This window comes from Parasteatoda tepidariorum, chromosome 5 (genome assembly GCF_982258835.1).
Source record: "Parasteatoda tepidariorum strain Cologne lab strain chromosome 5, Ptep-v5.0, whole genome shotgun sequence".
NCBI classification, from domain to species: Eukaryota; Metazoa; Arthropoda; class Arachnida; order Araneae; family Theridiidae; genus Parasteatoda; species Parasteatoda tepidariorum.
This window is the reverse complement of record NC_141759.1, coordinates 44,399,289-44,415,141: the sequence shown is the minus strand read 5'-3', so window position 1 is coordinate 44,415,141 and position 15,853 is coordinate 44,399,289. Positions and strand designations below refer to the sequence as shown.

The 15,853-nt window shown below is 29.8% G+C and overlaps 1 protein-coding gene across 2 annotated transcripts in view; it reads left to right on the top strand.

The window, feature by feature from the left end:
* Positions 1-15,853, top strand: part of LOC107436602 (uncharacterized) — an 88,379-nt gene that overhangs the window by 17,709 nt on the left and 54,817 nt on the right. Inside the window, exons 1-10 of one of the 2 annotated variants that reach the window (XM_043040587.3) lie at positions 1,551-1,820; positions 4,047-4,357; positions 5,641-5,836; positions 6,369-6,541; positions 7,386-7,672; positions 9,622-9,791; positions 10,910-11,140; positions 11,221-11,400; positions 14,820-15,040; positions 15,125-15,275. In XM_043040587.3, the coding sequence (XP_042896521.3) occupies positions 5,683-5,836; positions 6,369-6,541; positions 7,386-7,672; positions 9,622-9,791; positions 10,910-11,140; positions 11,221-11,400; positions 14,820-15,040; positions 15,125-15,275 (1,567 nt within the window). In that variant the 5' untranslated portion in view covers positions 1,551-1,820; positions 4,047-4,357; positions 5,641-5,682. Of the gene's footprint in view, positions 1-1,550; positions 1,821-4,046; positions 4,358-5,640; positions 5,837-6,368; positions 6,542-7,385; positions 7,673-9,621; positions 9,792-10,909; positions 11,141-11,220; positions 11,401-14,819; positions 15,041-15,124; positions 15,276-15,853 lie in introns of those variants that run through there. The other variant, XM_043040586.3, reaches the window with a different exon arrangement.

The window sequence follows — 15,853 nt, the reverse complement described above, 5'->3', positions numbered from 1 at the left end:
CTGGTTCGTACTGTATGCGATTGACACAACTCCGATCACCAACTAGGAAGAATGAGAACTTGAAAGGAACTTGTAGAAAAATAGACTTTCAGCGAAAAATATAGAAGAAGCGTGAATCCCATACAGGGGAACAGTCCCTTAAGGATCATTCTCTCTGGTACTGATACATTTATTTACGTCGCACTACAGCTGCACAATGGGCTATTGGCGACGTACTGGAAAACCTCCTGAAGGACGATCCAACACAACATACATACGACACATCCCGTTTTACAGGGAGTACACATTCACAAACCATCCATTCATCTGCAGATCGCAATTTTGACTTAATATGAGCATGATCAATCTCCGACCTGGTACCCTAGAGGTATTGGTTTGTTTTGCGAATTTGGAGGACGTTGTAACCCCGGCACATTTAACTTGCCATTTGGACACAGAGTCTTCGCCCAGCGAGAATCGAACTCACGACCTCGCGGGCATCCATTCGCTCTGATTGCAATTCACGTACTTTAGATCATTTCAGAGAAAAAAGGAGAACCTCATTGGTGACCTTTTCGCTGGTCAGTAGGACCCTCGGTCCCACTGTCCTCGGTCGTAAGACATGGTTCCCATTAGATAATGAAAGCATCACTGACTGTGGTAGCTATGTGGGTGGTTAACCACTTTGATCCGTCCTGCGTTGGGATGGAGGGTGTGTGGAACTGATTCCCGTTAAACTGTTTTACTGTATATTGCTAGATTTCGCTTGACAGTCCTTTGATGGTTACCAGAGCATGGGAGCCATCCCGTTTACCCATCCCTTTGAAATTGAGAGGGCAGGTCTTCGGATCATCAGGTATGTTTCCCAAAACCATCGCTAACAGCCAATTGTGCAAACTTTAGTGCTCTCGCAGTGGACTGATCGTTAAGACACGGTTCCCAGCATATCACCGAAGTCAAGCATCACTGGCTGCGGTCAGTGTGCTGGTGGGTGACCACTTGGATCAGTCTGCATAAGGCCCGAGGGTGTGTGGTATTGGTCCTCGTTAAACTGTTCTATCGTAAAGTGCTCGACTTCCAGTGCAGGACGTCGTGCTACCGAAGCGGGGGTGCCATGCCATCTGCAGAGGATCAAAATTGTGATGGCATGTCTTCGGATCGTCCTCAGGAATGTTTCCCAGACAGTCGCCAATAGCCCATTGTGCAGCTCTAGAGCGACGTAAATGAACTACAACAACAAGCAACTTTTGAGCGACGCAAATAAAGTTACTCATTCTCCCTCGACGGTGATCCGAAGTGAGCGAACCGCATTCGTGATTTTTTTCATTTCATTTCTAAAATTAAATTTTTATTTTGTAATTAGAGGGTATTCTTACTGAAAGCTGCTTGATTGGAGAGAAAAATGTTTCTTGCATTCATTTTATTCTGCAGTGAACAGCAATGAGTAAGATTGGCCCGGATAGGGAAAACAGGGCTCCGCATGTACGGAAATGTTCCTCATGATGGGAACATCAATGTCGAAAGCCAGCTTCTGGAACTATATGTTTGTTCGTAAATACAAAATATTTAGCGTGTTCAGTTGTTTTGAAATTGAAAATAGCCAATCGCTCACCTGAGTTGCTTATAAATATTATTGAACTGAAAAAACGCAATGGATTTCGGGGGAAAGTTATCTTCTTTAGATTCAGTATCTAGTTTTGATTTGAATTTGTAAAATCAAATTCAGGTTTTGTTAAAGAATCAAATCTGTTTTCATTTAGATACTCAAAGAAATGAAAGATTCGAGTGATGTCTATAAAAAAGTGACAGCCATTTCAAATTATTCATTGACATTTTATCTAGTATGATTTTTGTTTATTTTTTTTCGTAATCTATCATTTGTCTGCCCTCACTCTGTCATGTATAGCCCATTGTGCAGCTCTAGTGCGACGTAAATTAAAAAACAACAACAACAACACTCTGTCATGTGTAATCATACATTTATACTCATCGTGGGTTTATTGTTTCTTATTCTTTTTAATAACATTTCTGAATTATAATTTTAATTTAGAATACTTTACGTTAAAATTATAGGTAAACGGGAAACTTTCCTGTATAGGTTTCTTCGTCAAAATAATTACTTATTTATAGGGATATCTGGGCTGTAGCAGGCTAGAAACTTTAGTAATAGGAAAAAAAAACGAAAATTCACTGAATGGGTTAAACCAAAAAGGTGAAACTCGTATCCTTCCTTGAGCAAACCATTATATGTAATTTTTTTAAAATTTACTCTAAGGTAAATAATAAATTTCTACGAATTATTTCTATGTCAAAATGATCACCAAATTTATTATTTTGATTTTTTTTGTGTCAGCCATGAATCATACCTCTATTTTACTGGCTTACCTACGTCAAGGTTTAAATTTGGAGCTGTAGATATAGCTAGGGAAATTTTTCTGTATCATGATCTACGACAAAATAATTGCCAAATTACATACAGTATGCTGCGAGAAATCCCTCCTTAACAAATCAATAAAACATCACGGAAGGATACCAACTTGAAGGTTATAACTCGTAGCCATTACTGGGCAAACCTCTACTATGTGTTTTTTCTTAAAAAGAAATTTACAAGTTTAAAATCCATTTGCCACTTTGCGGTTGTAGTTGGCACATAAGATCATAATATGAAAATATTCCTTTAGGCAATATCAATTTGTTTTTTTTTTCCTTTTTGAGCTGAATTAGAATGAATTTTCTTGATATAAACAATACTCATTCTATTTGAGTATTTGGTAATTTTCAAGAAATAAAAGAAAACTGCTGGAATGATTTTCATATCTAGGCTAAAATCATCGTCTAGTTTCGTTGTCTTCTGGGCAGTGCCCCTGCAAGAAACTAAAAATATCACAAAAGGGGGCCAACTCAAAAGGTATAAACCTCAGCCATCCTCAGGCAAACTGCAACATATATTTTTTTAAAAACTTTTGCAACTTAAAAAATCATTTGACATCTTGGCAAAGATAGTACGTGTGAACAAATGTTGATACGTAAATATCCCAAATTATCAATGTAAAAGGTTTTATTTTTAGCAATGGACATAAGAGAATTATTTTAGCTTTTGTTACATAATTTCTTTTTAATGCAGAACTTATAAAATTTTCTTTTGTTCCTTAAATTTAATAGCTATAAGTTTTTATTCTTATATTTGCTTTTTATAAGACTAAAGTAGGGTTGGGTTTTTGCTGTCAAAAACTGGTTTTTGACATGACAGTGGTAAAAACAGTCAAAAACCTACTGTTTTCTTTCATTTATGGCATAGGAAAAACCCTGGACTAAAGCATTGTGGACGATATATTATTTTCACATAATTGCTTTTATAAATGAATGTTGTAAATGATTGCTATTGATTTTGCAACTATATACATGTAATCTTATAGAAGGATGTACATTCATATAGAAATATTATTATATACTTATTGAAAATAGTGATACTTTTATCATTATAGCTTGATTTGCAAAGGATTCAAAATTTTGCACTTCTTAATTGTTAGAAACAAACAAACAAACAAACAAACAAACAAACAAACAAAAAAGCTTGGAACTATTAATAAATTCAAGAACTAAAAAGAAGAATTTAAAATTTGGCATTTCTTAAATATTAGAAATAAGCTAAACAAAACTTTCGAAACTTGTAACTACTAACAATCTCTAAGTCAAGAATGACTTGACATTCTTCAGTAATATAATATGCCAAACAAAATGATGCTTGGAAATGTTGAAAATTTTGTTTAGTATCCTAATATTTTACTTCAAATAGTATGTTTTGATATAATCATGTTGGGAAAATTAAAGAATCTGTTCTTAAATATCTTTTAACAAATTTTTTTCCAATTTTATTGCCCAAAAATGAATTAATTTTAAATTATAAGCAGTTAAACTCAAATAAAAATATAGTTTTATCAAAACTATGGGTTTTTGACATGACGGTAAAAACCATGGTATAAACCGGTGAAAACCGTCATGTGTCAAAAACTTGCCAACCCTGGACTAAAGCATTGTTTAATTAAATTTATGTATTTTACTTATAGTTGAAAATGTACCGGTTGCACCACCAGAAGAATGTGGTACAAATCCAGATCTCCTTGTCTTCTATCGATCAAACATAATTATATCTGTAACTGAGCTATCAGTTAAACCATCTGATGATGTAGTCCAGACTGCAATTGATGTTGTATTTTCTGTAAGCCATGCTACTGGAGAAACGGTAGAATTCACCATTGACTATGGAGATGGCAGTTATGGAACTTTCAATGATGTGCATGATGTTCAGGCACATAAATACTTTGTGCCTGGAAAATATAAAGTTCAGGTTTCAGCCAAACCTGTTGGTGCCCCTGAAGTGAGTATATCTTTGATATAAATAGTAACTTCTTCAAATACGGCTTTGCAAGTTTTAACTTCTTAGCTGCATAATCTCATCTTCTACCTCATACTTTAATATTCTGTTGTCTTTAAATAGTCTAAATTAGGGGTGCTCAATTTTTTTCAAAAAAAAAAAAGATTTTTAAAGAAATAGCTTTTATTGAACACATGAATTTCGGTTTTTAAATCGATATTAACTGAATATTATTCCATAATGTTTTAAGAAAAATGTCAATTTGTTTTAAAATTTTTTAAGATAAACAGTAAGTGCATAGAAGTGAAATACAGGAGTAAGTGCAGCAAGTTATGTATAATATTTACATGAATGTAGAGTTTTTTAAAATTAAACAGTTGAAGTTTTGCTTATTTTTGCTATAAACTATATACATCTAATCTTTGAACAACATTGATTTAGTTCTTCGGCATTTTGAATTTAATGGGTACCTACTTATCCATTTTAGGAGCCCATAAAACCCATCATTACAGTTCCTATATTAAGATATTAGGTACCTCTTACAACGGAAAGTAATGCTTCAATGCCCATATTGTTTATTTTTGTAAGCATCTTTGATGTTTATAAGAGCATGTATTAAAATTATTTAATGCACCTTAAATGTAAAAGTATCTTTTAATGTTATAATTTCAGTTTTTTTTATTTTTATTTTATTATTTTTTTTTTAAATTTTTTTTTTTAAGTTTGATGAAATTAGTTTAATAATAATTTTTTTTTTATGTCAATTAAGTAGATTTTTTCTTCCAAACAAGTTTTAGCTTATAGGCAGACAACTCTACATAGACAATATGAGGGTTGCAGTTACTCCTTTGGTAACAGGCTGTGCATGTATTCCTAGTGTATATTCTATAGGTAGGATTACAATTACTCCTGTATCTGTGTCATTTACAAGAGTCAATCTATAGAAAGATATTCTATTTAGTATTTTACATTGGATTCTACAAGAAAACAAAATTTTTGGTGTCAAACTAATTTATTAGGAGCCAGCATGAATAAAAATCAGTATGTAAAAGCTACTTGCATTTATGTTATTATTTTCTAAATTTTGGCACGAGTTGAGATTTTTTTTGTTAACTGTGCACCTATTAATTGTATTCTCTTGATTCCATTTATAATTTGCATTTTTCTAACAATTTCATTCTCAATGAAACAATTATATTACTTTAAATTATATTTGTTTACTATAATATTTTCTATCTGTTGCAATATGCTTTCAACATTAATATGAATGTTTTGTTCTTATCTAGTCTTACAGAGTACTTGCAAGTACGGAAGTGACAGTTGCAGACATGATTGAAGATAAAAGTGTAGTGTTCAGTTGTCCTCCTGTAGTGAAGCCAACTGTAGTTGTGACATGTAATTTAACTACAATTACTGGAGGATTTGTAACAATGGAAATTGATTATGGGGATGAATCTGATAAAGTTTTAATGGGGCTCCCAGGTATGCATCTAACTTAATAAAAGGCAATTCATAGATTTTCGTAAAGATGTAAATTCATAATAAACACATTCATATGTTTTCATTAAGATGTATTAAAAAGAACATTTGGGCATCTAAGGGCCCATGTATTTTGCTGACTAACTTGCCGGAAGGGAATTTTAAAAAGTTGATATTCTTTTATTTTATTTAGCCATATTGCAATTTAAAAGCTTTTAAAAAAACTATTGTTTTAACACACACTGGTATATTAACAAATCTTATAATATTTTTCAAAAAATAAACCTTAACTCATTCGAAAATTATGCGAATTTTAATATCTTCTCAATATTTGTATTACAAGTTACAAGGTTTTAAATATTATACAATAGTTCCTTTCTTCTTACATAGATTCTTCCTACATAAAAATATTAATAAATACATTTTGATTTACTAATAATATATGTATTTAAATACAATAAATTTTGTATAAAAAATTGTTATTGAAATTCTAAATGCAAGGATCTCACAGACCTTATTTATTGTTTTCATTCAGATACAAATGTACAAGCAATAGGACCTTTGATCCCTCAACACCTTACACCCGATATGGCTCCTAAAGAATCTGGCTACATGCTTGTATTACCTCAAATAGAACCTGTAAATACCAGGGGCCGTCTTTCTGCTGTACAACTCTGGGCTTTAGAATCTGGTGCTATGGCTGTTATGGTAAAGTTTTATTTTGTAATAAACTTTGCATTTTCAAATTATACTTAAGCTGTTATAACTTAAGCGATGTCAGAATCATATAATTTTCATAGAACTTGGCTTTAACAGTAAATTACTATTTTTTTGTCTTAGGCAATCATGAAGAGCGATAAATGCATAGTTCTTAAAATGTGATATCTTTTGATAGATAGGGTTTTCTCAGCTTGAGTTAAATTTTTTTTTTTATTGCTACTTGATTTTGTAGTTGCACTGCATTAAAATACTTATCAAATTTTAATTTGGGTTAATTTTATAGTTATTAGGCTCAAAAATTATATTCTTTTTTATGCCCAAGTCATGTAAAAATTCTGATTAGGCATTTATTTTTACTCTTACATAATTATTTAATCAGAAAAACCAAAAAATAATTAACTTAGCATTTTCCAAAATAAGTGGAGAAAAATAAAAATAAATTTACTATATTTGGTAAGACCTAAATATTAAGCATGCTTGAGAGCATGCACTTGTCAATAATACTTAAAACTCTGATGTTAATTCTTTTTGATATTATTAATGTTAACGTACCGTAATGTTACCGTAATCTGTTTTCATAAACATGCATTTGAAAAAGATTTTTTTTGCACATAAGAGTTTAATTTGGGTATGGGTTTTGAAGACTGACATTGCTGCCTGGACATGTAAAAATTTTGAAATTTTTCGAGCCCTAATTGTCTCGTATTATTTTAGCCAAGTTTCAGTATATTTGTTAAACTGTTTAACCATTCTAAATTTTGAAAGAACTTTCTTGAATAAAAAATAACATAAGTGAGTGTATTCTCTGATTGATAATACCTTATATTCATAGGTCCTGAAGAAAAAGTGCCCAGAAAATACTGTTTGTCCTGTTGTAAAAGATGTTCGAAGTTGTACTAAAGAAGAGGCATTTTGTGCCCAACTACAAACTTGCACGAGCAATAAAATACTTAAATGCCCTTCTCATAATCTTGACAAAGTTCTAGAATTTGAAATTGCGCATGTTGTACAGATCATGGTTGAAGCTGGTCATCAGTATGTTACACTAACAGATACTCCTGAAGTTTTCCCTGGAGACCTCATTGCTTTTATTTCTGCAATGGCAAAAGTGGCATATAGGTAAAAAATACATGCATTATTTTTTTATTTAAACTAATACTTAAATTCCTGAGATCGTTTCTTAACACTTTAGCTATTAGGAACTTTGAAAACAAATCACTACCATATACCAGATATATCATCTGTACCTATCATTCGTATTTGTGAAGGCACGTTCCAAAAATAATTTGATTCTTCCTCTCCTACTGATAACACTGATAATGAAAAGATTAAGATTAATTATAGAGATTATGCATGCAATATATTATACTTAAAAAGCATTCAAGTTTTTTTCTTGTTTAAAAATGAGACTTTTATTTAATTATTAATATTATTAATATTAAGTGTTTTTAGTAAATACTTGCAAGTCTTTGTTGAAAATAAATTTATATCTTCTTTACAACAGTGACAGTAATGTGACTACACTATTTAATTTAAATTTGCTGTTATGTTTTGTCCTTACCGTACCAAAGTTTCAAATCTGTGTCTATGATTTGCTTATGTAGTAAATTAGTAAAACATTTACTTAGGTTTCTGTTAACTTAAGTTCATAAGTGCCAGTCATTATGCCTCAGATTTAAGTTAAAAGGAAGATTATTAAAGGTTACAAGTTTGATGCATTTTGAAGATTACACACATTCAAAAAGAAATAAAAAATATATTAAAATATTACAAAGAAATGAATTTAGTAACATAATTATTGTTACTGTCTTTATTAAAAAGAATAGTTTGGTTTTGTCAATAGACTCCCAGTTCTTATGATGCTGTCTATTAAACACTGAACATAACAAGAACTGTTGGTTTCAGAATTTCTGTTTTAACAGTTAGTAGTTTATGTTTAAATGTTAAAAGTTATTATTTACACATTGATTATCTTTATAACTTTATCCTCTTAGGCTTTCAAAGATGAATTTATTATTATTTTTTTACTAAAACAGATATTCCTTACCAAGAGGGATTTCGAGGATTCTTTCTAGAGTTCTTTGATAAGTTAGGAAAAATAAAAATCTATTTAGTTTATCTGTTGATAATATCTCTGATATTTTGCAAGGTGAATTTCTTGAACTGAATTGTATAAAAGAACCAAACTTGATTGGAATAATACAGATTCCGAAACTAAGAATATATTTAAAGAGGAATCAGTTTCAGATTTATTTTTTAATGTGTGAATCTTATCCAAGTTATGGGGTACTATGTCTATGGCTAATAGTGGCTTTCAGGGTATTATTTCGTTTTGTGTCCACTTATCTTTGCAAGTTCGGCTTTTTAAGCCTCTTACAAATGAAAACATCATCATCATAGTTGACCAGACAGCCCAACATGAGCCGATGCCTTCCTCTGAAGATTTCTCCATTACGACTTCCGACTTATCTTTGATCTCCAAATCTTTTCATTAATTGCAAGAAAATCACACTCCAATGAGTTAAATGAAAACATCTCAAGGAAATAGATTGAAGTTTTAAAAAAGAACTACTTCGGACCTTGCTAGCACTATTCACAGTATCTAAGAGTAATCGAGGAATAGGAAATCACAAAAAGTGACTAACAAAACTATGAATTGCTGTATACTTATAATTAAAGAATTTTTTAATTTTGGTTTAAATTATGTTTTAATACAAAAAAAAATATTGAAGCATAGGTATATGCCAAAATTGTCTATTTTGTTGTTGTTTTATTTTTAAATTTTGTTAAGAAATAATCTATATCTCAATAAACATAGTATGTATATATTTTTTAAGTTTTGAAACAGGTGTGTGGGGGAATTAGCTTTTAGGAGTTGAAAAAAGAGCGGATGATTCGAAATAGGTTTGGAACCACTGAATTAGAATTAATTATAATATTTAATTAATTATAATATTTAATTAATGTTTCCTTATTTTTTAATAATGAAACATAGTATTTCATTATTATTATAATATTATTATGTTTCTTTTTCATTATATTATATGCATTTTATTTCTTTATTACAGAAAGCCATTTTTAAAAGAACAAGCAGATTTAGGAGCTGTTACATTTGATATGCAAGAAACTGTGATACCACAAGATGCTTTAGCTAATACTCAAAAAGTGCACTATTTCCAAGCTATTATAAATAATCCAATAGAGCTTGGTGTTCAATACATGTTTAGTAAAAAAATAGGTTAGTTTCAATGTTTGATTTTAAAGATAAAGTTAATTATTCAATTTATCCTCAAATAAGTTAAGCATTTGTTTGAGAATTAATTATGATTATCCATCATGTGATTTGTATTTTATAGTTTTGTTACAAATACATTTTTAGCAATTTTCCGATTTTAAAATTTTATCAATATTTTCGACAATTTGAATTGAAATAGCTCAGATGTTGTAGTTTTATTAATTAAAGTTAGTTTTTATTCTTAGGCAAGTTATAAGTTGCATCCAATTTTTTGTTGCTTTGATTTTTTTTTAAAATTGAAATAACATGTTAAAAAAAAAATCTGTTGCTTATATTTTTTCACAAAGAAAGATTTTAGGTTATATTCAAGTAATTATTATTGTTATTTTATCTGAAAAGTTTACATTCAAAAGTAATAGTTTATAATGAATTATCAATAATTGATAATTGTAAAGTATTTTTTTTAAATATATCTGTCCCATTTTTAAAGATTATATATGCACATCATAAATAAATAAAATAGTTGCTGAAAACATATTTTTACTTCTCATTTTTAACATTGTGTTGAACGATTGGTTGAGCTACCTTGTTTAAAGCTTTTTAAATAAAAAGAAATGAAAATAAAAATAGCTATTTAAATGATTTTCCTATTTTCTTGATTTGTAATTCTCTTTTTTTAGCTATGTTACTTTTACATGTATGCACTGTTTAGTTACTGTTAGTTTACTATTTAGTTGCTTATAATTAAACTTCGTTTTAAGGTTTTTGAAATTTTCTTGGTAATTTTTTTTCTTTTTTAGGTAAATTTCAAAGTTATTGGTTAAAGAATTTTTTGAATAACGTTTTTCTTAAAATGGATCTTTGGACGATGACTTCCAACATTTTAAACTCATGTGTTTATAAAGTCTTTTCAATCAACCACATCAAAAAAATAAATAAATAAAGCAATTAAAGGGTTTCTCATAAACTCATTTTAAGAAAAACTCCCAATAATTCATACATTTATTACAATACTTTGCCGCACTATTTTTTATATTTTTGTTGTCTTTCTAAAACTAATTTATTACTCAAAATTTAGAAACTTATCTTTTCTAATAATATTTTTGAAAAAATTTATTTAGGTATGCATGATGTAAATATGAAACTATCAAACAAATTTTCTACGGAGCCTGTATTACGAAAGCAGGAAGTAGATTCACAAAGGCCTCTGGCTGGACTGAAACTTAGTGTAACTCCTCCTGATGTTTCTACAACTGATCAAGTTGTTATTGAAATAAAAATTAGTGGTGGCACATTTGTTGACTTAGTTTGGGAATTTGGAGATGGACGATCTAAGAAGGAATTCTTAAGAGGTCTGTATAGTTGTTTTGTTATCTGTTTGAAATATGTAATATTTGTCTCTTGATTACTTATCTTATCTTTTTGTTATCAGAGGTGAAGAAAGGTGGTAAATATGAGAAGACGTACAAATATCCTGAACCTGGAGTATATGTGATTCGAGTGAGAGCTTCCAACCCTCATGCTAACTTCAGTCAGGTGCATGTGCTTAAAGCCCAACGCCCTGTGCTTCCAATTTATGGTGTTATGACTAATACACCACAGATACTTCCAAGTAATTAAACATTTTTTTTATAAATATTTGTCATAATTTTAATTCTGGAACATTTTCTATAGATTATACTAGGTTTTAAATATGATGATCTGATCTCGGGGTTAAATCATTACAAAACACCTTTAACAAATGTATTTAATAACAAAACACGGATGATGTTCATGATACAGTGACTTGGAGGAAACTGATTACAATTAATGATATGATTTCACATTACTGTGCAAAGCGCCATCTGTTTAGCTTTAGAAATTGTTATTTACATTGAGAAATATTATTAACACTAGGGACACGCAACCATTTTTAGATATCTGTCCAAAAAAACTATAAAGTACTATTGGGGGATGATATTGTCTTGTCATAAAACTGCAATTATGAATGCAGGCTCTATTAAAATTCTATTTGAAAGGAACATGAAGGATTTACACTTGTATACTTAATTTTTTGCTCAGGTGAAGATAGTTAAAATATTACATGTAAGTAAATTCAAACATATATATTACAAGATTAAAGAAGAAATTGAAATTTTAATTTAAAATTTTCTGAAAACTAGAATTTTCATAACCTCTCAAATGTGTACTTTAACAAACATAAGTAAAAGAATACAAAATATTTAATTCTATAATAACAGAACTTTCTTTGAAAGAAACGCGCAAAGCAGCAGTATTTTCAAAAGAAAGAATAATTGAAGCAATAAGAAAAAAAACAATGGAAATAAAAATATGGCCACCGAAGCCGATGTCTTCAGGGGGCACCAGCTCCTGAAGCCATAGAACAAAACCTTTTCTATTGAGAGAGCGGACAAATGTCAAAATTAGCTCTTTCAGTACCTCAAAGGTTTTGTAAAAGTCCAGGAAAAAATACAAGAAATACATAAAATCAAATCAGACGAGAAATTTCAAACAGAATTTTGAATATAATACAAAAAGGAAAATACAAAAACTCACAATAAACACTGGTCAAACAGCAATTTCATGAAACTGACTCAATATGAAAGAAACATTTAAAATAAAAGTAAACAACGCAATGTGGCTATATTTTTATTTCCATTGTTTTTTTTTTTACTTTAACAAACACTCACTATGCAAAATTGGTCAATGAAACAATATCAGATTAATGTGATGATTCAAAAAAGGATAATGTATACTTTGTGCCTTGTAGACAAAGCAAAAAAACAAGGTGAATAAAGCACAAATTAAAGTACATAAATGGATATAGTATAGTTTCAGTTCCATAAACAAAAACCCTCCTCAGTGTCTAAACAATAAATGAACATTTAGACACTGAGGAAGGTTCTTGTATTAATAGAATTGAAACTATAGTATGTCCATTTGTGTATTTACATTTGTGTTTTATTCACATTGTTTTATATTTTAATGTGATGGTTGCCCTTAGAATTTTAAAATAATGATTTATTTTTTATTTTAATCCCTTGCTATTAAAAAATTGCAAAATGGAATGGCATGCCCATACTCTAAGAAAGGCTGTGAACTAGGTCAGTAACTCACTGTTACAGAGCACAGCCTGTAAAAAAATTTTTTTCTTCCTATTCTCATTAATATTTAGGACAGTTTAGACTTAGAGCTAAGTTAAAGGTTTTCGTGAGCCACTTTTAGCACTTTGAACCATAGGTTGTGTGTCACTTGTTTAGAATATTGATTTTTTTACCTTTTGATATTATTATTATAATTGCAAAGCAACCTGTAAGATGAGAAATTTGTAATTTTCTAAATAAATTAATAATAGTAATAATAATATTGATAAATAAATAAGTGAAAGTAAAAAATAATCTCAGGATGAAGATTGAAATTAGGGCTTTAAATTGAGATATATCAATGTGATTTATTATGAGAATTTTTTTATTACTACAGTCAATTCGCTATAACTCGAAGTACGATAACTCGAATATTACTATAACTCGATTTTTTATGAGGTCCCGACCCTTTTATCTTCAATTTCATGTTAATTATTCTCGATTACTCGAATTTTACTCCCTTTAACTCGATTTTTTTTTTTGATCTTTTAAAGCAAGAAAAAAAAACCTAGGAGCGTACATTTTGCCCCTTCCTTTGCAACACAGGAACAATGTCTTTCGCACTCTTCATGGAGAAGCTAAAGCTGTCCCTCTTGAAGTATGTGAACAGTGGTTAAATGAAACGTTACCAAATTTACTTCAAGGATACAGTTAAAATGATGTTTTCAATATTGATGAAATGGGTTTATTTTTTAAATGTCTTCCAAATAAGACTCTGATGTTTAAGGATGAAAACTGCTCAGGGGGTAAAATGAGCAAGGAACGTTTGACTGTCCTAGTTGGAGGAAATGCGTCTGGGACAGAGAAATTGCCCTTACTTGTTATCGGAAAAACAGAAATCCCCGATGTTTCAAGAATATAAAAACGTGTCCTTTGGATTACAAGTCTAACAAAAAGTTTTAGATGACATCAGTTTTATTTGAAGACTACGTAAGAAAATTAGATCGGAAATTCTTCGCTAAAAAAAGAAAAGTGATACTCTTTATTGATAAATGCACAGCACATAGTGATCTACCTAATTTGAAAGCAGTAAACTTGCAGTTTCTCCCACCAAACACTACAGCAAAGTTGCAGCCGATGGACCAGGGTATCATAAAAAGCTTCAAACAGTGTTATCGTAAATGGCTTGTCAGAAAAATGATCTTTAATATTGTAAGCAATTAGAAGATTTGTAATTAATAAGCATTAATTAAATAATCCGACAATATTTTGAAAGTCTAAAACCGAAACTAACGGTAAGTCGAACTTCCGATATGTCGAAGTTTTTCGTCAGTCCTATCAGATTCGAGTTATCGCGAATTCACTGTATTTGCAAAGTTATAAGATTGAGTTTTTAAGTCAGTTATAATATTAAAATCTTTCATGTTTATTTTATCATTCTATTTTTACTAAATACCATTCATTGCCATTTTACCATTCATTTTACAGATTCCAAGATAATTTGAACGTTTTTCAAATGTTATTTCTGATCTGTTGTTTAGTGATATGATTCATAGAACCTGTCATTAAAAGTGTTAAAAAGTTACTATATATTTTTATTATATAGTGATAAATTGGATATTTTTCAGTTCTTGAAGCATTGTTTAAATTTAAAATTCAGATTAAATACTTTAATTTTTCTAGTCATTTTTTTACTTTCCTTGTTTAAGAACTGCCATTGACAACTAAAAAAATGCGACTAAAACGACTATTTTGAAGAATAGTCCTATGACAAAAACTAAATTTTAAAATTTTTATTTCAAAATGCTTTTCAGATTTTTTATAAAATAGTAATATATTCTTGTAATTAATTATTTGAATTAATTAAATTTGCATTAATTATTTGAGGCTTTATTGTGATGAACCATTACTTGTTACTGATTTTATTTTAACATTTGAATTTTTTTAGGTGCCATCAACTTTGATTTGTCTTATCCAGCATCAGAACTTCTCCCTACTAATGCCACCGCAGTCTTTACATTTGGTGACAAAAAAACATTTAAATGGAATATTCCAAAAGACGGTGAAGGTATACAAGAGGCTTTTGAACACAAGTATAGAAAACCTGGAGTATATCTTGTTAATATCCGAATTTCAAACATTGTGTCATCGTACACACTTTTAACTGAGGTATTTAATTTTTCTAAGTAAAGTACTTGTGTAATATCAAAAACTACTTCCTGATTCTAATTTCTAAAACGTTTACTACTATAGGTTGAAACGGCTGTAAGAATAAGAGACTTAGCAGTAAATATACTTCACAGCCCATTACTTACCAGTCATGATCAGATTGCTGGTTTTGGTCCTGACAAGAATAAGTTCCCTATAGAAAGAAATGTGACAATGCATATGAGTGTTGCCACAGGTAATATAAATAAATAAAAAAGGTTATTTGATTATGCTGAAGTAGTTTTTTATTTTTTAAATCTAATTAAATGTTTCTACTTTAAAATTAATGATAATTGCTATATAGGTGATGGTCAATATTATATAAACACTGTTGTAATAATTCTTATCGAATCAGAGTTGCAAAAGTTTTGCAAGAAAAAACTGTTTGAACATTTTGAAAAAAAATTTAGATAGGAAGAACATTTATACCTATGCAAAATTTCTGCAAATCAAAATGAGTAAGGGAAATTAAAAGGTTTGTTCCCTTTTGATTCTTTATGTGACACATTGTAATTCATTTGAAATTTGCTTAGTAGCGCTAGTACTTACTTAGTACTTGCTTAGTAGTTAGTACTACCAATAGCTCTCAAATACACATCTTTTGTTCATAGTTGGCAAATCACATTCCTTCTATAATTGAATGTGTTCATATGAAATTTTTGTTCGATATATTTATATTATATACGTAGGGTTTCCACTGGCGATTAAGAAGCGGCTATTTGCTACTAATTTTTTTTTTTACCTAGGGCGAATATAATAACTTTTTTCAGTAAT